The sequence below is a fragment of the Sarcophilus harrisii genome, chromosome 2, assembly GCF_902635505.1.
Source record: "Sarcophilus harrisii chromosome 2, mSarHar1.11, whole genome shotgun sequence".
NCBI classification, from domain to species: Eukaryota; Metazoa; Chordata; class Mammalia; order Dasyuromorphia; family Dasyuridae; genus Sarcophilus; species Sarcophilus harrisii.
Window position 1 is genome coordinate 94,935,533 of NC_045427.1, and position 21,870 is coordinate 94,957,402.

Sequence of the window (21,870 nt, forward strand, 5' to 3'; positions counted from 1 at the left end):
TGTTTAATTTCTTGTGAATTTTGTATAGTTTTCTAGGCAAACTATTGAGTAATGTGCATTTTTAAAAATCATTTAATACTAAGTCTTATTGGCTATTTCTTACTCCTTTTTAGGTTCTATCACATAATACATTAATAATAAGCAGACATTGTAAGATCATACAGATTTGTTCTTTTTCCTAGACAGAACAGATCCACTACCACAAAACTCAAAAAACAAAACCAAAAAGGCTTCACTAACTTGTCTTCTCTTCACTTTTCTTCTTCCAGCCTATATCCCAGCCTCCAAGTTTTTCTTCTCCAAAACTTTTGAAGTAATGAATCATTCAGTCACAAAAAGTAGTGTATGATTAAAAAAAGTTAAATCATCAATTTTGGAGTCAAAAGTGGGCTTGGAAAATCATTTCTGCTCTATTGGTCTTGGTTTTCTCAGATTTAAAATGATATTTGCCTAATGATCTCCATAGTCATTTGACACCTAAAAATCCTGAGATTTATCTCCTTTTTTTAAAATTTAAAATGTATCCCCCACCCTGGGTATAAGAATGTCTCAGTAATTCTTTTAATGCTTCAGCTTTTCTTGTCTACCTTGTCCCTCTACCATTAGGATATAATCCTTTATGTTAATATTTCTGCTTTTTTTTACTCTATATATTTAAAACCTTCTCCCAAAAATTTTAGAACTTTAGTTCTTATTACATTTTTACCCCCACTGTCTCAACAAGGATATTGACTAGCCAGATGAAATATTCACATGCAACATGAGTTCTTCAGATAACCTACTTCAAAAAAGAATTTCCATGTCCCAAGCTGTCAGCTTAGTTTCCAATTAATTTTACACAGCAATACATTTGTACTGCTAATTAAAAGAAAGCCTAGTACAAGGGAAAATTTTCCAAGAAATCTTTCAAACTATGGGCTATAGTATGGAAGACAAGAGACTCTTTATAGAATATTGAAGTGCCCTTCCACTGTAATTCATGAACAAAGAACCAGAAAGTGGGAATTAATTTTTCTTTTTTTTCATAAATTTCCAAAGTTAAAAATAAAACAAAGTACAATGGAAAAGGCAGCATATTTTTATGGTTTAAAAATAGCTGGTGTATCCATAATTTAATTAATTATAATGAATTCTTATGGCAAAATTTAGATCTGCCAGTTTCAGTGGTAAAGAATTGTGAGTACCTCTTTATTTGTCTCTCTGTCATCAAGGGATGACAGGTCAAGGGAACCTGTTTTTGGATTTGCACAAGAAGAAGAATTCTAAATCTTCACATAGACTGAAAGATGATAAACTATCCAAAGTATAGACCTTAGAAAGTGAAATACCATGTTTTCCAGGCCAAGTAACTTACCTTTGGCCTTTGGTCTCTAAATTATTCCATACCTTTGTGAGGTATATATATATATATATATATATATATATATATATATATATATATATATATACATACATATATATACATATATATAGGTAAGATATTATAATCATAGATATGAAAGAATAAATGGAAAATGGAAAATCAGAGAATGAAGAAGGCAGACACAAAGCAAGGCAAACACTTGATTATTGAAGGAAAAAACTCCTATGAGGTATGTATAGAAACTGAAGGAATAGGTAAAATTTCTGGTGATATCTTAAATACAATATATCCAAAACTGATTTTTTTCTCCCTCCAGAAATCTCTCCCTTTTTCCAGACTTCCCTATTAGTCTTCAGAGCACCACTATCCAATTAGTCATCCAGGCTCACAATTTTGACAAATCTAACTTGCACGCACAAACTCCTCACTCTCTCAGCTATGTGTAGCTCTAAGTTATTTTTTTTATTTGTATTAAATCTTTTTATTTACAAAACATATGCATGGGTAATTTTTCAACATTGACCCTTGCAAAACATTCTGTTTCAAATTTTCCCTTCCTTCCCCTCACACTCTCTCCTAGATGACAGGCAGTCCAATACATGTTAAGTATGTTAAAATATATGTTAAATCCAATATATGTATACAGTTATATAGTTATCTTGCTGCATAAGAAAAATTGAATCAAGAAAGAAAAAATACTGAGAAAGAAAACAAAATGCAACAAACAACAACAGAAAGAGTAAAAATGCTATGTTGTGGTCCACATTCAGTTCCACAGTCCTCTCTCTGGGTGTAGATAGCTCTCCTCAACCCTGCACAAGTGAAAATGGTTTGAATCATCTTAATGTTTTCCTAGATCCCCTCCAACATTCATCATTATCTTATCCTGCCTCTAAGTCTTAAGAATTTTTTCAAAACATCTCTCATATATATTCTCCTCTTAAACTATTGCCACCCAAGTATATAACTTATTACTTCATTTCTAAATTATTTCAGTAACCTCTGGTGAGAATCCCTGCCTCAAAAAGGTCACTACTACATTTTATCCTCCACTCACCTGCCAAAGTGATTTTCTTAAAGTGAAAATCTGACTGTGTTACTTTCCTGCTCAATATACTCCAGTGACTCCTTATCATAAGAAGTTTCAAAAAGACTATCTTTGCTTGGTATTCACTATTTGTCTTTTTCTATCTTTCAAGGCTTACATTTTACTTTCCTTCAAATACTCTTTCAAAACAATGTCAGTTCCTGGTTATAATTAATATGCCATTCAACCATAGCTTCCATGCATTTTTCTGGTTCTGCTACATTCCTAAATTACTCTCCTTTTCTGAGAAGTAGCTTCCCTTTAAGTTTCTATAAAAAATTTCAGTTTCTTGCAAAAGCATTTCCTGGTCCCTTTCAATATTAATATTCCCTTCTGATATTACTTCTAATTATATGTACATATGTGTGGGTACATATATACATATATATTTTATGTACATCTTCTTTGTATGTTATTATTACATTTTAAAATATGAATCCCTAGAAGTCAAAGACTATTTATTTTTTACGTTTCTTTTTATCTCCAGTGCTTAGCATTAGGTTGGCAAAATTAAAGACGTAATAGATTCTTCTCTTACTGATTTATTCAAGAAAATGTTTTAAAGAGAACAGACTGTACATTTTTGCTAAATGTAGAAATGCTGTGAATCTAAGGTATTTCTTTTTTCATTTCAATGGATAGAACTGATAAAGTAAGAAACTGGAAATAGGAAAGAATTTAGCCAATGGTTCCAAAACTAAAAGTTGGAAGTAACAAGAATTAGAGTGATTTGCTAGGGGGGAAAGTTTTATCTTTGAACAATAAAAATAAAAATTATATTGATTAGGTTGCATCTTTTTGATCGAGGTCTTGTGAAACTCCAAAACATAGAACATGATATACAGTAAGCCAATGGAATTAATGACCAGAATATTGAAAGTAAGCTTGAGATTTGGTCAGAATAGACCTTATGGACATTTCCTATTTACTTTTAAATATGAATACTCTTTAGCTGTTAAGTAGTAGGTTGTTTTCTGACTTAAACTAGAAAAGACATCAGAGAACTGAAGGATATAAGATAAGTGACTATTTGTTTACATTGACTCAAATTACTTAGGCCCATAGATTCATAATTGAGTTTACTACTACAGTTAAGAGAAATAGTAGCTAATATTAGGTTATATAGCTAGTGAATACAATTTCACAAGGGCTCAATTGAGCAGTGTTATTATTTTGAAAGAATTATTCTGCCTTTTTGGAATCTATAGCAATTAGCTTAGTTCATTTCTACAGATTTTTCACAAAGTCTATCAATATCACCACAGGTCCCAGATGCTGGGAAAGAAGTCTTAACTATCATGAGTCTGCAACATATCAAATCAGTCTTATTATTGAGGAATAATAATACCCAATAATAGTAACTATAATTTATGCAATACTTTATGGCTTGCAAAGCACTTTATAAATATTATCTCTTTCATCCTTAGAACCCTGGAAAGTAGGTGCTTTTTTATCCTTATTTTTACAGAAAAAGAAATTGAAACAAAGAAAAGTGAAATTGAAATGAACTGACACCAGATAGACAGATTACTTAATGTAAAGCATCCTTTAATAGCCGGCCAGCCAGGACTGACCTCCACTATACAGGCTAGAAGAGATCAGCCCCGAACCTTTAGCAAGGTACACTTTTAAGTGTGTTTACCACATCTGGGTACAGCTTTGCAGTTACAGATTTCAGAAATCACTGACACAGTTTCTCATTTACAATAGGGATATGTCTAGATGGCAGTGAGCACACAATGGAACTTGTCGACATGTTTTGCGAAGTTATCTAGGGTCTCATGAAGAGGGGAATGGGACCCAGTCTGAAAATAACACTTCCCTTAATTTAGTTTGAGCAACATCTCCCTATAAGCCTGAGGCCCCTTGACCCAGGGATGAGGGGACCAGTCTTTTGTCCATTTCAAAATGACTTGCTCAGGGTCAAAGAACTCATAAATGTATAAAGCCAAATTTGAATTTAGATTTTCTTTACCATAGATCTACTGGTCTTTCTTTTTTCTTGCACTTAGTTTATTTATTTTTAATAAGCAGTCATGCTGAGAGACAAATCAGAGCAAAAGAGAAAAACTATGCAAGAAAAAAAAAAAGTTGAAAAAAAGAAGGGACCATACCATGTATTGATTTACATTGAATCTCTATAGTTTTTGAGTGTGTGTGTGTATGTTGTTGTTTTTTTGTTTCTTTGTTTTCCTGAATGCAAATGGCATTTTCTGTCCAAAGTCTAGTGAGATTGCTTTGGATCACTGAACCACTAAGAAAATTTAAGTCTTTCATAGTTGATCATCACACTGTTATTGTGTACAATGTATTGCTGGTTCTATTTGTTTTGCTTAACATCAGTTCATGTAAATCTTTCCAGGCCTTTTTAAAAATCAGTCTGTTCATCATTTTTAATAAAATGATAATATTCCATTATTTTCATATACCACAATTTATTCAGCCATTGCCCAATTGATAGGCATTTACTCATTTTCCAATTCTTTGCTACCACAAAAAGTTTCTACAAATATTTTTGCACATGTGAGTCCTTTTCTCTTCTTTATGATTTCCTTGCAATACAGATCCAATAGTGGCACTGCTGGGTCAAAGAGTATGCACAGTTTTATAGCCTTTTGGACATAGTTCCAAATTTCTCTCCAAAAATACTTGGATCAAATCACAACCACCAACAAAGCATTAGTGTCCCAGTTTCTCCCTCCAACATTTGTCATTATCTTTTCCTGTTGACTTAGTAAATGTGATAGATGTGAGGTAGTACTTCAAAGTTGTTTTCATTTGCATTTCTCTAATCAATAGTGATTTAGAACATTTTTTTTCATAGGACTATAGATTTCTTTAATTTCTTCATCTGGGGGGGCGGAGCCAAGATGGCGGAGAAGACACACGAGACTTTCTAAGCTCTTCTCTTACCCTCTTTATCAATATTATATTGAGCCTCAAAAATAGTCTTGACTGCTACAATTCGTAAAGATAAGAAGTAGAACAACTCACCAGCCAAAGAAAATCTGCAGTCTCGCCAAAAAAAGGTTGGTTCCAAGGCCAGGGGGGAGATCAGCACAGATTGGGAGAGAAATTAGGTTCCAAGGAGAGCTTCAAACCGAAAGTGAAAGAACAGATCTCAGCACAAGCAAGCAGCCCCAACCCGCATTACAGGGTTTTTCCTTGGGGCAGTTGTGATCCTGCATGGCAGGAGGACACAGCCCAGGTTAGCCTCCAATCTGCGGGGATCTCGGCTTGGGGCCATAGAGCTTTTCCAGGGCCGATTTGCATCAGGCAGAGACACAGGGGCAGAGTTCAGGGCGGTCTGCAGTCTGTGGTCTGCTGCTAATACTCACAGTCCCACAAGAGGCTCCGGCCTGGGGGAGTGACACTTTCACCCATTAGTCTCTAGCGGAGGGCAATCGCTAACCCACACAGCCCAAATGGGCACTTCCATAGCTCGGCCAGTGCTGAATCCACTTCCTGTTGGGAAAAGGGAAAACTCTCACTCAGAGCACTCCCATACCTCTGAGCCTGAAATCAGTTTACATCTCTCCCTGCTCTGCAGAGGAAGCTGGTAACCCCCTTGCCTAGGAGACATACCCTAAAGGCTTTAAAACATGAAAAAAAGATGAAAAGAATGATCGACAGCTTCTATGCAGAAAAAGAGCAGGTCAGCAAACCTGAAGAGACCTCAAACAGCAAAAATGCATCAGACTGTCCTCCTTTACATGATGCTCTCATAGAAGAGACCATTAAAAGTCTCAAAAGAGAGTTAGAAGATAAATGGGGAAAGGAAAGAGAAGCCTTACAAGAGAGCAACAACTTCCTGAAATACGAATTGGAAAAAGTAAAAAAAATCTCAGGAAAGTAAAAATTGTGAATTGGAAAAAATAAAGAATTCACTAGAAAGTAAGATTTGTGAATTGTAAAAGACAAAGAACTCGCAAGAAAGTAGGATCTGTGAACTGGAAAAGACAAAGAACACGCAAGAAAGTAGGATCTGTGAATTGGAAAAAGAAAATAATTCACTAAAAAAAAAAAAAATTAGTGAAATGGAAAAAAATTCCATAGACCAAAACAATACATTTAAAAACTCAATTGGACACATGCAGAAAGAAGTAAAAAAAGCTAATGACGAAAATAATTCTTTAAAAATTAGAACTGAACAAATAGAAACTAATGATTCATTGAGACAGCAAGAATCAGTCAAGCAAAAACAAAAAAATGACAAATTGGAAAAAACCATGAATTATCTGCTTGCAAAAACAACAGACTTGGAAAATAGATCTAGGAGAGATAATCTGAGGATTATTGGACTTTCAGAAAACTATGATGAAAAAAAGAGCCTAGATACTATTTTACAAGAAATCATGAAAGAAAACTGCCCAGATATAATAGAATCAGAAGGTAAAATAGGCATTGAAAGAATTCATCGAACACCTTCTGAAAGAAACCCTAAAATAAAAACCCCAAGGAATATTGTGGCCAAATTTCAGAACTAAGATTAAGGAAAAAATTTTACAAGCAGCCAAAAAAAAACCATTTAAATACCGAGGTGCCACAATAAGGATCACCCAAGATCTGGCTGCCTCTACATTAAAGGAAAGAAGGGCCTGGAATATGATATTCCGAAAGGCACAAGAACTTGAGATGCAGCCAAGAATAAACTACCCAGCTAAGCTGAGCATTTTCTTCCAGGGAAGAAGATGGACATTTAATGAAACAAATGAATTCCATTTGTTTCTGAAGAAAAAACCAGAACTAAACAAAAAATTTGATCTCCAAGAATAGAACTCAAGAGATGCAGAAAAGGTAAAAATAACTCTTGAGAATTGTATTTCTGTTGTGGATATACAAAAAGAATACATGTATAATTTGATTGTACTGATATAACATAAAAAAGGGAAGTAGATATGGAAAAGGGATGATGGCAGAATAAGGTGGGAAGGAGGGATAAAAAGAGGGAAACCACATCCCACAAAGAGGCTAAGGAAACTTATCATATCTGAGGGAATTTAGAGAGGGGGAGGAACATTGTGTGAATCTTACTCTCATCAGAGTTGGCTCAAAGAAAAAATAATTGACATTTGTTTTAGAGAAAATTCTCTCTCGCCTCATTAAAAACGGGGGAGAGGAAAAGGGAAAAGAAAAAGAGTAATAAGGGAAGGAAGGGGGAAAGACTCAAAGGGGGGGAGGGAGGGATTATAAAGAGGATAAGTATCGTGATACAAGAGGGGTACATAAGTTTAAAAGGGGGAAAGAGGGTTGGGGGAGGCAAGAATAAGTAAAGCACAATCTGGGGTTATTAGGATGGCAGGAAATACAGATTTAGTAATTCTAACCGTAAATGTGAATGGGATGAACTCCCCCATAAAGAGGAGGCAGATAGCAGACTGGATCAAAAGTCAGAACCCTACAATATGATCTTTACAAGAAACACATTTAAAGAAGGTAGATACATATAGAGTAAAGGTAAAAGGCTGGTGCAAAATATATTATGCTTCAGGTGAAGTCAAAAAAGCAGGGGTAGCCATCCTTATCTCAGATCAAGCAAAAGCAAAAATTGATCTTATTTAAAGAGATAAGGAAGGAAACTACATCCTGCTAAAGGGTAGCATAAACAACGAAGCAATATCAATATTAAACATATATGCACCAAGTGGTATGGCACTCAACTTCCTAAAGGAGAAGTTAAGAGAGTTGCAAGAAGAAATAGACAACAAAACTGTAATAGTAGGAGATCTCAACCTTGCACTCTCAGAATTAGACAAATCAAACCACAAAACAAATAAGAAAGAAATTAAAGAAGTAAATAGAATATTAGAAAAATTAGGTATGTTGGATCTTTGGAGAAAATTGAATGGAGATAGAAGGGAATATACTTTCTTCTCAGCAGTTCATGGAACCTATTCAAAAATTGACCATATATTAGGACATAAAGACCTCAAAATTAAATGCAAGAAAGCAGAAATAGTACATGCTTTCTTTTCAGATCATGATGCAATAAAAACTACATTCAACAAAAAGTTAGGGGGAAATAGACCAAAAAGTAATTGGAAACTAAACAATCTCATCTTAAAGAATGATTGGGTGAAGCAGCAAATTATAGATACAATTAATAATTTCACTCAAGATAATGACAATGATGAGACATCATACCAAAATTTGTGGGATGCAGCCAAAGCGGTAATAAGAGGGAATTTTATATCCTTAGAGGCTTACTTGAATAAAACAGAGAAAGAAAAGATTAATGAATTGGGCTTGCAACTAAAAAAACTAAAAAAAGACCAAATTAAAAACCCCCAATCAAATACTAAATTGGAAATTCTAAAATTAAAAGGAGAAATTAAAAATATTGAAAGTAAAAAAACTATTGAACTAATTAATAAAACTAAGAGTTGGTTCTATGAAAAAGCCAATAAAATAGATAAGCCTTTGGTAAATCTGATTAGAAAAAGGAGGGAGGAAAATGAAATTAGTAGTCTTAAAAATGAAAAGGGAGAACTTTCCACCAATGAAGAGGAAATTAGAGAAATAATAAGGAGTTATTTTGCTCAACTTTATGCCAATAAATTTGATAACCTAAGTGAAATGGATGACTACCTCCAAAAATATAGACTTCCCAGACTAACAGAGGAGGAAGTAAATTGCTTGAATAGTCCCATTTCAGAAAAAGAAATAGAACAGGCAATTAAACAACTCCCTAAGAAAAAATCCCCAGGACCAGATGGATTTACATGTGAATTTTACCAAACATTTAAAGAACAATTGGCCCCAATGCTATATAAATTATTTGATAAAATAGGGAATGAAGGAGTCCTACCAAATTCCTTCTATGACACAGACATGGTACTGATACCTAAACCAGGTAGGCTGAAAACAGAGAAAGAAAATTATAGACCAATCTCCCTAATGAATATTGATGCTAAAATCTTAAATAAGATATTAGCAAAAAGACTACAGAAAATCATCTCCAAGATAATACACTATGATCAAGTAGGATTTATACCAGGAATGCAGGGCTGGTTCAATATTAGGAAAACTATCAATATAATTGGCCATGTTAATAACCAAATTAACAAAAACCATATGATCATCTCAATAGATGCAGAAAAAGCATTTGATAAAATCCAACATCCATTCCTATTAAAAACACTTGAGAGTATAGGAATAAATGGACTTTTCCTTAAAATAATCAGCAGCATCTATTTAAAACCATCAGTAAGCATCATATGTAATGGAGACAAACTGCAACCATTCCCAATAAGATCTGGAGTGAAACAAGGTTGCCCACTATCACCGTTACTATTTAATATTGTATTAGAAACGCTAGCTATAGCAATAAGAGCTGAGAAAGAGATTAAAGGAATAAGAATAGGCAATGAGGAAGCCAAATTATCACTCTTTGCCGATGACATGATGGTATACTTAGAGAACCCCAGAGATTCTGCTAAAAAGTTATTAGAAATAATCCACAACTTTAGCAAAGTTGCTGGTTATAAAATAAACCCACATAAGTCATCAGCATTCTTATATATCACTAACAAAATCCAACAGTCAGAGTTACAAAGAGAAATTCCATTTAAAGTAACTACTGATAATATAAAATATTTAGGAATCTATCTGCCAAGGGAAAATCAGAAACTTTATGAGCAAAATTACAGACCACTTTTCACACAAATTAAGTCTGATCTAACCAATTGGAAAAATATTAAATGCTCTTGGATAGGGCGAGCAAATATAATAAAGATGACAATATTACCTAAACTAATCTATTTATTTAGCGCTATACCAATCAGACTCCCAAAAAACTATTTTAATGACCTAGAAAAAATAACAACAAAGTTCATATGGAAAAACAAAAGGTCAAGAATTTCAAGGGAATTAATGAAAAAAAAATCAAATGAAGGTGGCTTAGCTGTACCAGATCTAAAATTATATTATAGAGCAGCAGTTACCAAAACTATTTGGTATTGGCTAAGGAATAGATTAGTTGATCAGTGGAATAGATTAGGTTCAAGGGATAAAACAGTCAACAAATATAGCAACCTAGTCTTTGACAAACCCAAAGATCCCAGCTTTTGGGATAAGAACTTACTGTTTGATAAAAATTGCTGGGAAAATTGGAAACTAATATGGCAGAAACTAGGCATTGATCCATACTTAACGCCGTACACCAAGATAAGGTCAAAATGGGTTCATGACCTAGGCATAAAGAATGAAATTATTAATAAATTAGAGGAACATAGGATAGTTTACCTCTCAGACCTGTGGAAGGGGAAGGTCTTTATGACCAAAGCAGAACTACAGATCATTACTGATCACAAATAGAAAATTTCGATTATACCAAACTGAAAAGTTTTTGTACAAACAAAACTAAAGCAGACAAGATTAGAAGGGAAGCAATAAACTGGGAAAATATTTTTACAGTCAAAGGTTCTGATAAAGGCCTCATTTCCAAAATATATAGAGAATTAACTCTAATTTATAAAAAATCAAGCCATTCTCCAATTGAAAAATGGTCAAAGGATATGAACAGACAATTCTCAGATGAAGAAATTGAATCTATTTCTAGTCATATGGAAAGATGCTCCAAGTCGTTATTAATCAGAGAAATGCAAATTAAGACAACTCTAAGATACCACTACACACCTGTCAGATTGGCTAAGATGACAGGAAAAAAATAATGATATTTGTTGGAGGGGATTCGGGAAAACTGGGACATTGATGCATTGTTGGTGGAGTTGTGAACGAATCCAACCATTTTGGAGAGTAGTTTGGAACTATGCTCAAAAAGTTATCAAACTGTGCATAACCTTTGATCCAGCAGTGTTACTACTGGGATTATATCCCAAAGAGATTATAAAGAAGGGAAAGGGACCTGTATGTGCACGAATGTTTGTGGCAGCCCTTTTTGTAGTGGCTAGAAACTGGAAACTGAATGGATGTCCATCAGTTGGAGAATGGCTGAATAAATTGTGGTATATGAATATTATGGAATATTACTGTTCTGTAAGAAATGACCAACAGTATGATTTCAGAAAGGCCTGGAGAGACTTACACATACTGATGTTGAGTGAAATGAGCACGACCAAGAGATCATTATATACTTCAACAACAATATTATATGATGACCAGTTCTGATGGACCTGGCCATCCTCAGCAACGAGATCAACCAAATCATTTCTAATGGAGCAGTAATGAACTGAACTAGCTATGCCCAGAAAAAGAACTCTGGGAGATGACTAAAAACCATTACATTGAATTCCCAATCCCTATATTTATGCACACCTGCATTTTTGATTTCCTTCACAAGCTAATTGTACAATATTTCAGAGTCTGATTCTTTTTGTACAGCAAAATAACGTTTTGTGGTCATCCTGCCATCTAGGGGAGGGGGTGGGGGGGTAAGAGGTGAAAAATTGGAACAAGAGGTTTGGCAATTGTTAATGCTGTAAAGTTACCGAAGCATGTATCCTGTAAATAAAAGGCTATTAAATAAAAAAAAAAGAGAGAAAAAAAAATTTCTTCATCTGAACGTTGTTCATATCCTTTGACCATTTATCAATTGTGGAGTAACTTGTGTCATTATAAATTTAACATAGTTATTTGTATATTTTAGAAATGAGACATTTATCAGAAACACTAGCTGTAAAGATTTTTTCCCAGCTTTTTACTTCCTTTTTAATCTTGTTTCTTTTGGTTTTGTTTTTGCAAAACCTTTTTTAATTTAAAGTAATGAAAGTCCATTTTGCGTTTCATAATGTTTTCTAGTTCTCCTTTGGTCATAAATTCCTCCCTTCTCCAATCTGATAGGTAAATTATCCCTTGTCTTCCTAATCTGCTTATGGTATCATCCTTTATGGGTAAATCTCTACTGAACTTTCTAGTTCTCTCTTAATTGTGCCCTGAATTGTACTCTACCATGGCCCACAAATGTTTCATCCCAAAAGATCACTTTAGTCATGGAATCCACATCTTCTCAGTAAACTCTATTTTTTTGACCCACTCAAACTTGTCTTTTCTCCATCACTGCTGGATTATCCCAGAACCTCCACTTAAAGAGGATATTCAAGCCAATGATCTCTCATAATATTGTTTCTTCATAAGGAAAAAAAATGAAAAATAGATAGGTTGTTAAAAAATACTAGGTAATTTTAAATTAATAAGATCAACAAGAGAGATTAATAAAATAGTAAGTTCAGATAATAAACAAATCCTAAGATAAAGTCAAGAAAGGTGAGCCAAGAAAAATATTAATGATGTTGCTATATTGCATTTATGTTGTCAGCTGAAGCTTTAGGACTCTTTTGAGTACTACTCACCAAAGCAACCAGAAAGATTGAATGCCAGTGGAAATGATACTCTCCTGCTAGATGTGGAGATATTTAGTTGGAATCATGAAACATGAGTCCCCATAGAAAATCCACAACTGAATATAAACAAATACATTAAAATGATTTTTATGTTTAAAATGGTTTCATAACAACAATTTTAAAACTGTGAGGCATTTGGATATATTTTTTTCAAAGAGAGAAAACCTAAAGAGCAACTGATGCTGCTCCAATCATCTAAGAAGAATAGAAGAGACAATGCATGCTCTTTAATCCACCAAAAAAAAAGAGGAACAGCAATAATGATAATATATAATCTGTTTTCATCACAGAAGTGATGAGTTAATTCTCTACTTTATTATTCAGCAAAGCTGAGGGAAGTCAGGAGTAAGAGAACAATGCCAGAAGAGTTGTGTTCTGATGTCTTGCCTAATATAAATCGGCCAATATTACAGGAACCAAACCTATTCCTTAGATTTCCTCTTTCCGGATTAAACCTGCATAAAATAATATTATAAACTAATGTGTTCATTGTTCCCAAAGTTGTTATCTTTTTACCATGGTCACCTTCTCTGGAAGTAGTCAAAAGAGCACAGAAATTGCAGAAGTTTCCAAATCACATTTAACTCATGAAATCTAATAAGGTCAGCCATTTATGACTGCTTCTGTGGTTGTTGAATGGGGACTCAACTCTTCTTCATGTGTTAAGAACCATGTTTAGGTGAAAGGGCAGGTCAGTTCTCCAAGAGCCTCCACAGCTGTGAATCATAACAACTGAAGGAGTTGCAAAGCAGCCTTTAATGCACAGATGTTGCCTGTGGACTGGGAATGAAATAAATTTGAGGCAGAGGGAAGAGGAGAGAGGTCAGGCAACACTACTGCCTCTGTCTCCTTGTATCACCATCATTCTCGCACATGAAGAAATCCATTCTATAGGTCTGAGTTAGACCTCCAGCAGCCACTGGCAGGTGGCTCCTGTATCATAACAATCATATTACTGGGATTTGTGTTCAAAAGATTCCACTGTGTGTGTGTGTGTGTGTGTGTGTGTGTGTGTGTGTCTGGAGTTGTTTTATTTGTTGTCTTATCATCGGAGGTAATATCAATTTCTTGCCAGTATTAGTTCATTCCTTTGAAGGACTCAGAGGCAACCTCTGTCAACAATTGACTTCTATCATCCTAACCTTTCTTGGCTACTCTTTTGTTCAAGTTTCCAATAGTTTAGAAGTATGTCACATACTACTCTATCCATTTTTATGCTTAGCTTTAGGATTTCGGGGCATAGACCACCTTAAACAAATAGCTTTGATTTACCAGTGAGGATAAAAATAATTAACTCCCTATTATATGAACAGATTCATATCTTAGTTGTGCAAAGGTTTTTTGATATCTAAATATTATTGATTGTTCACTTTATGTCTTTGCAAAGATATAAATCAGTTTTATTTTTTTTTATTTTATATGAACTTTATTTCCCAATATGTCTTTTTTTTTTTTTTTGGTTTGGTGAATGTATTGCTTTTATTTTTTTTAATAAAATAACTTTTTTATTGACAGAACCCATGCTAGGGTAATTTTTTACAACATTATTCCTTACACTCACTTCTGTTCCAATTTTTCCCCTCCCTCCCAACACCCTCTCCTCAAAGATGGCAAGCAGTCCTATACATGTTAAATAGATTAAAGTAGATCTTGGATACAATATATGTGTGCAGAACCAAACAGTTTTCTTGTTGCTCAGGGAGATTTGGATTTAGAAGGTATAAATAACCTGGGAAGAAGAACAAAAATGCAAGCAGTTTACATTCATTTTCTAGTGTTCTTTCTTTGGGTGTAGTTGCTTCTGTCCATCCTTGATTAATTGAAACTAAGTTATATCTTGTCTTTGTTGAAGAAATCCACTTCCATCAGAATACATCCTCATACAGTATCGCTGTTGAGGTATATAATGATTTCCTGGTTCTGCTCATTTCGTTCAGCATCAGTTCATGTAAGTCTCACCAATCCTCTCTGTATTCGTCCTGCTGGTCATTTCTTACAGAACAATAATATTCCATAACATTCATATACCACAATTTACTCAACCATTCTCCAATTGATAGGCATCCATTCATATTCCAGCTTCTGGCCACTACAAACAGGGCTGCCACAAACATTTTGGCACATACAGGTCCCTTTCCTTCTTTAGTATCTCTTTGGGGTATAAGCCCAGTAGAGACACTGCTGGATCAAAGGTTATGCACAGTTTGATAACTTTTTGGGCATAGTTCCAAATTGCTCTTTAGAATGGCTGGATGTATTCACAATTCCACCAACAACGTATCAGTGTCCCTGTTTTCCCACAATGCATCCAACATTATGTATTATCTTTCCCTGTCATTCTGGCCAATCTGACAGGTATATAGTGGTATCTCAGAGTTGTCTTAATTTGCATTTCTCTGATCAATAGTGATTTGGAACACTCTTTCATATGAGTAGTAAGTTTTAATTTCATCATCTGAAAATTGTCTGTTCATATCCTTTGACCATTTATCAATTGGAGAATGGCTTTATTTCTTATAAATTAGAGTCAATTTTCTATATATTTTGGAAATGAGTCCTTTATCAGAACCTTTGACTGTAAAAATGTTTTCCCAGTTTATTGTTTCCCTTCTAATCTTGCCTGCATTAGTTTTGTTTGTACAAAAACTTTTCAATTTGATATAATCAAAATTTTCAATTTTGTAGTCAATAGTGATCTCTAGTTCTTCTTTGGTCATAAATTCCTTCCTCTTTCACAGGTCTGAGAGGTAGACTATCCTATGCTCTTCCAATTTATTTATGATCTCATTCTTTATGCCTATATCATGAACCCATTTTGACCTCATCTTTGTGTACGGTGTTAAGTGTGGGTCAATGCCTAGTTTCTGCCATACTAATTTCCAATTTTCCCAGCAATTTTTGTCAAATAATGCATTCTTATCCCAAAAACTGGGGTCTTTGGGTTTGTCAAACACTAGATAATTAAGGTTATTGGCTGTTTTGTCCTTTGAACCTAACCTATTCCATTGTTCAACTAGTCTATTTCTTAGCCAATACCAGATAGTTTTAGTAACTGCTGCCTTATAATATAATTTTAGATCTGGTACAGCTAGGCCACCTTCATTTGATTTTTTTTAAATTAATTCCCTTGAAATTCTTGAACTTTTGTTTTTCCATATGAACTTTGTTGTTATTTTTTTCTAGGTCATCAAAATAGTTTTTGGGAAGTCTGATTGTTATAGCGCTAAATAGATTAGTTTAGGTAATATTGTCATCTTTATTATATTTGCTCACCCAATCCAAGACCATTTAATATTTTTCCAATTAGTTAGATCAGATTTAATTAGTGTGGAAAGTGTTTTGTAGTTTTGCTCAAAAAGTTTCTGATTTTCCCTTGGCAGATAGATTCCTAAATATTTTATATTATCAGTAGTTACTTTAAATGGGATTTCTCTTTGTAAGTCCGACTGTTGGATTTTGTTACTGATATATAAGAATGTTGATGACTTATGTGGGTTTATTTTATAACCAGCAACTTTGCTAAAATTGTGGATTATTTCTAATAACTTTTTAGTAGAATCTCTGGGGTTCTCTAAGTATACCATCATATCATCAACAAAGAGTGATAATTTGTTTTCCTCATTACCTATTCTTATTCTTTTAATATTTTTCTCAGCAGTTATTGCCATAGCTAGCATTTCTAATACAATATTAAATAGTAACGGTGATAGTGGGCAACCTTGTTGCACTCCTGATCTTGTTGGGAATGGTTGCAGTTTGTCCCCATTACATATGATGCTTACTGATGGTTTTAAATAGACACTACTGATTATTTTAAGGAAAAGTCCATTTATTCCTATACTCTCAAGTGTTTTTAATAGGAATGGATGTTGGATTTTATCAAATGCTTTTTCTGCATCTATTGAGATGATCATATGGTTTTTGTTTGGTTATTAATATGGCCAATTATGCTGATAGTTTTCCTAATATTGAGCCACCTGCATTCCTGGTATAAATCCTACTTGATCATGGTGAATTATCCTCGGGATAATTTTCTGTAGTCTTTTTGCTAATATTTTATTTAAGATTTTAGAATCAATATTCATTAGGGAGATTGGTCTATAGTTTTCTTTCTCTGTTTTCAACCTACCTGGTTTAGGTATCAGTACCATGTCTGTGTCATAGAAGGAATTTGGTAGGACTCCTTCATTCCCTATTTTATCAAATAATTTATATAGCATTGGGGCCAATTGTTCTTTAAATGTTTGGAAGAATTCACATGTAAATCCATCTGGTACTGGGGATTTTTTCTTAGGAAGTTGTTTTATTGCCTGTTCTATTTCTTTTTCTGAAATGGGACTATTCAAGCAATTTACTTCCTCCTCTGTTAGTCTGGGAAGTCTAAATTTTTGGAGGTAGTCATCCATTTCACTTAGGTTATCAGATTCATTGGCATAACGTTGAGCAAAATAACTTCTTATTATTTCTCTAATTTCCTCTTCATTGGTGGAAAGTTCTCCCTTTTCATTTTTAAGACTACTAATTTCATTTTGCTCCCTCCTTTTTCTAATCAGATTTACCAAAGGTTTATCAATTTTATTTTTTTTTCATAAAACCAACTCTTAGTTTTATTTATTAGTTCAATAGTTTTTTACTTTCAATATTATTAATATCTCCTTTTAATTTTAGAATTTCAAGTTTAGTAATTAATTGGGGGTTTGTAATTTGGTCTTTTTCTAGCTTTTTAAGTTGCAAGCCCAATTCATGGACCTTCTCTTTCTCTATTTTGTTCAAGTAAGCCTCTAAGGACATAAAGTTTCCCCTTATTACCGCTTTGGCTGCATCCCACAAATTTTGGTATGATGTCTCACTGTTGTCATTATCTTGAATGAAGTTATTGATTGTGTCTATAATTTGCTGTTTCACCCAATCATACTTTAAGATGAGATTATTTAGTTTCCAATTACTTTTTGATTTATTTACACCTAACTTTTTCTTGAATGTTGTTTTTATTGCATTGTGATCTGAAAAGAAAACATTTATTATTTCTGCCTTCCTGCATTTAATTTTGAGGTCTTTATGTCCTAATATATGATCAATTTTTGTGTAGGTTCCATGAGCTGCTGAGAAGAAAGCATACTCCTTTCTATCACCATTCAGTTTTCTCCAGAGATCTATCACACCTAGTCTTTTGAATATTTGATTTATCTCTTTAATTTCTTTCTTATTTGTTTTGTGATTTGATTTATCTAAATCTGAGAGTGGAAGATTGAGGTCTCCCGCTATTATAGTTTGGCTGTCTATTTCTTCTTGTAACTCTCTTAAATTCTCCTTTAGGAAGTTAGGTGCTATACCACTTGGTGCATATATGTTTAATACTGATATTGCTTTATTGTCTATAGTACCTTTTAGCAAGATATAGTTTCCATCCTTATCTCTTTTAATTAGATCAATTTTTGCTTTTACTTGATCTGAGATAAGGCTGGCTACCCCTGCTTTTTTGACTTCACCTGAAGCATAATAGATTCTGCTCCAGCCTTTTACCTTTACTCTGTATGTATCTCCCTGTTTTAAATGTGTTTCTTGTAAACAACATATTGTAGGGTTCTGACTTTTGATCCAGTCTGCTATCTGCCTCCTTTTTATGGGGGAGTTCATCCCATTCACATTTATGGTTAAGATTACTAATTCTGTATTTCCTGCCATCCTTATATCCCCAGATTATGCTTTTCTTTTTCCAGCCCTCCTTCCCCACTTTCTTAGTATTAAACTTATTGATACCACTTGCGTCACCCAGCTCTCCCTCTTTAGTATCCCTCCCTCCTCCCTTTGAATCCCTTCTCCTTTCTTGTACCCTTCCCTTATTACTCTTTTTCCTTTTCACTTTTCATCTCCCACTTTTTAATGAGGTGAGAGAAGATTCTCTATAAAACAAATGTGTCAATTATTTCCTTTTTGAGCCAACTCTGATGAGGGTAAGATTTGCACAATGTTCCTCCCCCTCTCTAAGTTCCCTCAGTTATGATAGATTTCCTTTGCCACATCGACACATGAAGTTTTCCTCTTTTTATCTCACCTTTCCCCTTTTTCTGACACTATCCCCTTTCCATTTCTACTTCACTTTTTTTATGCTCTATCAGTAAAATCAAATTATACATGTGATTTTTATATATATCCAGAACAGAAATACAGTTCTCAAGAGTTCCTTTTACCTTTTTCTACTTGTCTTGAGTCCTGTTGTTGGAGATCAAATTTTTTAAGTCTGTTTTTTTTTTTGTTTGTTTGTTTTTTTTTTTTAAAACAGATGGAATTGCTCCGTTTCATTAAATGTCCATCTTCTTCCATGGGAAAAAAATGCTCAGCTTAGCTGGGTAGTTTATTCTTGGCTGCATTCCAAGTTCTTTTGCCTTTCGAAATATCAAATTCCAGGCCCTTTGATCCTTTAATGTTGAGGCAGCCAGATCTTGTGTGACCCTTATTGTGGCACCTTGGTATTTGAACTGTTTTTTTCCTGGACGCTTGTAGAATTTTTTTCTTTAATCTGAAAATTCTGACGTTTGGCCACAATATTCCTCGGAGTCTTTATTTTAGGGTTTTTTTTCAGAAGGTGTTCGATGGATTCTTTCCACATCTATTTTACCATCCGGTTCTATTACTTCTGGGCAGTTCTCTTTAATAATTTCCTGTAAAATAGTATCTAGGCTCTTTTTTTCATCATATTTTTCGGGTAGTCCGATGATCCTTAGATTTTCTCTCCTTGATCTATTTTCCAGGTCCATTGATTTTTCAAGTAAATATTTGACATTTTTTTCCAATCTTTCACTTTTTTGGTTTTGCTTGACTGATTCTTCCTGTCTCAATGAGTCAGTCATTTCTATTTGTTCAGTTCTGATTTTTAGTGTGTTATTTTCTTCACTAGCTTTTTTTTACTTCTTTTTGTATATGTCCGATTGAGTTTTCAAATGAGTCATTTTGCTCTATGGAATTTTTTTCCATTTCACTAATTTTTTTTTTTTTTGTGAGTTATTTTCTTTCTCCAATCCACAAATTCTGTTTCCCTGCACTTCTTGGGAGTTTTTTCCTTTTCCAGTTCACATTTCAGGGAATTGTTTTCTTTTTCCACTTTGTCAAATTTTTCTTTTAGTGAGTTATATGTCTTTTCTGTACTCTCTTGCATAGCTTCTCTTTCCTTTCCCCATTTTTCTTCTAGTTCTCTTTTAAGGTTTTTAATAGTCTCTTCTAGGAGAGCCTTTTGTATTGGGGACCAACAATTGTCTGGAGACTATCTGCTATTAGTCTCTTCAGGGTTGAAAAGCTGTTCTCTTTCTGAGTAGAAACTATCAATTGTCCTTTTGATTTTCTTACTCATTTTGTTAAAGCCTGTAGGATCTGCCTTCAGGGCCAGGAGGTTACCTGCTTCCTCTGCAGAGCAGTGAGCAATGTATGGACAGGTAGCTATCCTGCTAGCCGGCTGCAAAAAGCAGGTACTGGAGTGCTCTGGGAAAGAGTTCTCCACCTGGAAGTAACTCAGGCCTGCAGGGCAGAGCTGGGAAAGTTCTCTGCAAAGAACCCCTGCTATGTGAGATAATGACTGCCTTGGAACTAGACACTGAGCAGTGAGAGTTTCATTATCCCAAGCCAAATCCCGCCCTGGGGCTGTGGGTCTTAGCATTTGAGCAGTGAATGGATTTTCAGGGCCCCCCAGCAGGCACCTGTACTCCAAGAGGCTGGACCGATGTGTCTCCTACCAGCTGTCCGCCCAGGAGCCAGCCGGGCCCGGACCCCTCACTCGGGACAAGGCGCACCACACCCTGGCTGATCTGAAGCGCCAGCGGGCCGCCACCAAGCTACAGCGTCCTGTGACTGAGGACCTTGTGGGGTCAGGGAGTGAGGGGCTGCCCTGTGCTGAAGCCCAGCCCTCTGGACTCCCTCGAACACCAGTCTACTACACTGCAGCGAGTGGAGACCCTCCCCTGCTGAAGCTGACCGCCCCCACCGAAGAGGCCCCGGCTGAGAAGAGGCCCTGCTGTGGCATCATGTGAGGGGGATGGGCGTCAAGGGGCCTCAGGCCAGTAGGCTTGCTTCCTCTCTCTTCCTTTTATCTCCCAGGGAAAGGGGATGGAGCTACTCCCTCACAACTCGGCCGGTGGGAAGCTGAGTTACTCAGGGAAGTACAGTCCTGTTGGGGAAGTTCTATTGCCCCAGGCCAAGCCCCGCACTGTGCTGATTAGAGGCTGCCCAGGCTGTGCCCCCCTGCCATGTGGGTTTGTAACTGCCCCCGCAAAAGCCCCGAACTGCAGGATGTAGCTGCAGGGCTGTGTTTCAGTCTCCTGAGTCACTTCTGGTTTTGAGTAGCTACAGCCAGTGTTAGGTTCTGGCATTTGTTTAGAGTACCCTCTTTCCAGGTTTTAATTTCTCTGCCAGTTTACTGCTTTGTAATCAAGGCAGAGCAGTTAGCCTATAGCAGAGTGGTCTCTATAACTTCTCTAGCCACAGAGATAACCCCGCCCCTGGTCTGCTCCGGACGCTAGCCTCTCCCTGCCTGTGCTGGTCTGTTTCTGGCCCCTCAGGACAAACCTTTCCTGGTGATCTTGCAGATTGATTTCAGCAGGTAAGTTCTATGCTTCTGATCTTCATGAATTTAAGCAGTGAAGAGCTATTTCTGAGGCTGGATAATAGTTGGTTATGAGGAGAATGAGAGGAGCTTAGAAAGTTGCTTGTGCCTTCTCCGCTATCTTGGCTCTGCCCCCTTTTTCTATAAATCAAGTAGGTGTCTTATTGATAATAGAAAGCTGTCACTTCACCCTCAGTAAAATAGGTCTTTGGGGGTCAGGTTCTTTCTAGATCTGGGTAAAGGGAGGTTGAATTATTCTGTCCTCCCCTTCCTATATCCCAAAGACTAGGTATTAAAAGGTAACTCACTTCAGCTGATCTATCATGGTACTTTTGAGGATGGCTGAGCACACATACTACTTTCAAAGTGCTGAGTTGGACCATCTGGCCAGGGTCAGTGTGGTCAAACTATTGAAAGAAATACAAGCAAAAATGGGCCCAGGGAAGATAATAACAGCATGAACTGA

The 21,870-nt window shown here is 35.4% G+C and overlaps 1 protein-coding gene across 1 annotated transcript in view; it reads left to right on the forward strand.

Annotated features, from left to right (window-relative positions):
- Positions 1-20,922, forward strand: part of LOC116420965 (protein phosphatase 1 regulatory subunit 16A-like) — a 41,747-nt gene extending 20,825 nt beyond the window's left edge. The window contains exon 2 of the mRNA XM_031949250.1: positions 20,471-20,922. Coding sequence (XP_031805110.1) covers positions 20,471-20,832 — 362 coding nt within the window. The 3' untranslated portion in view covers positions 20,833-20,922. The remainder of the gene's footprint in view (positions 1-20,470) is intronic.
- The last annotated feature ends 948 nt before the right edge of the window (positions 20,923-21,870 follow it).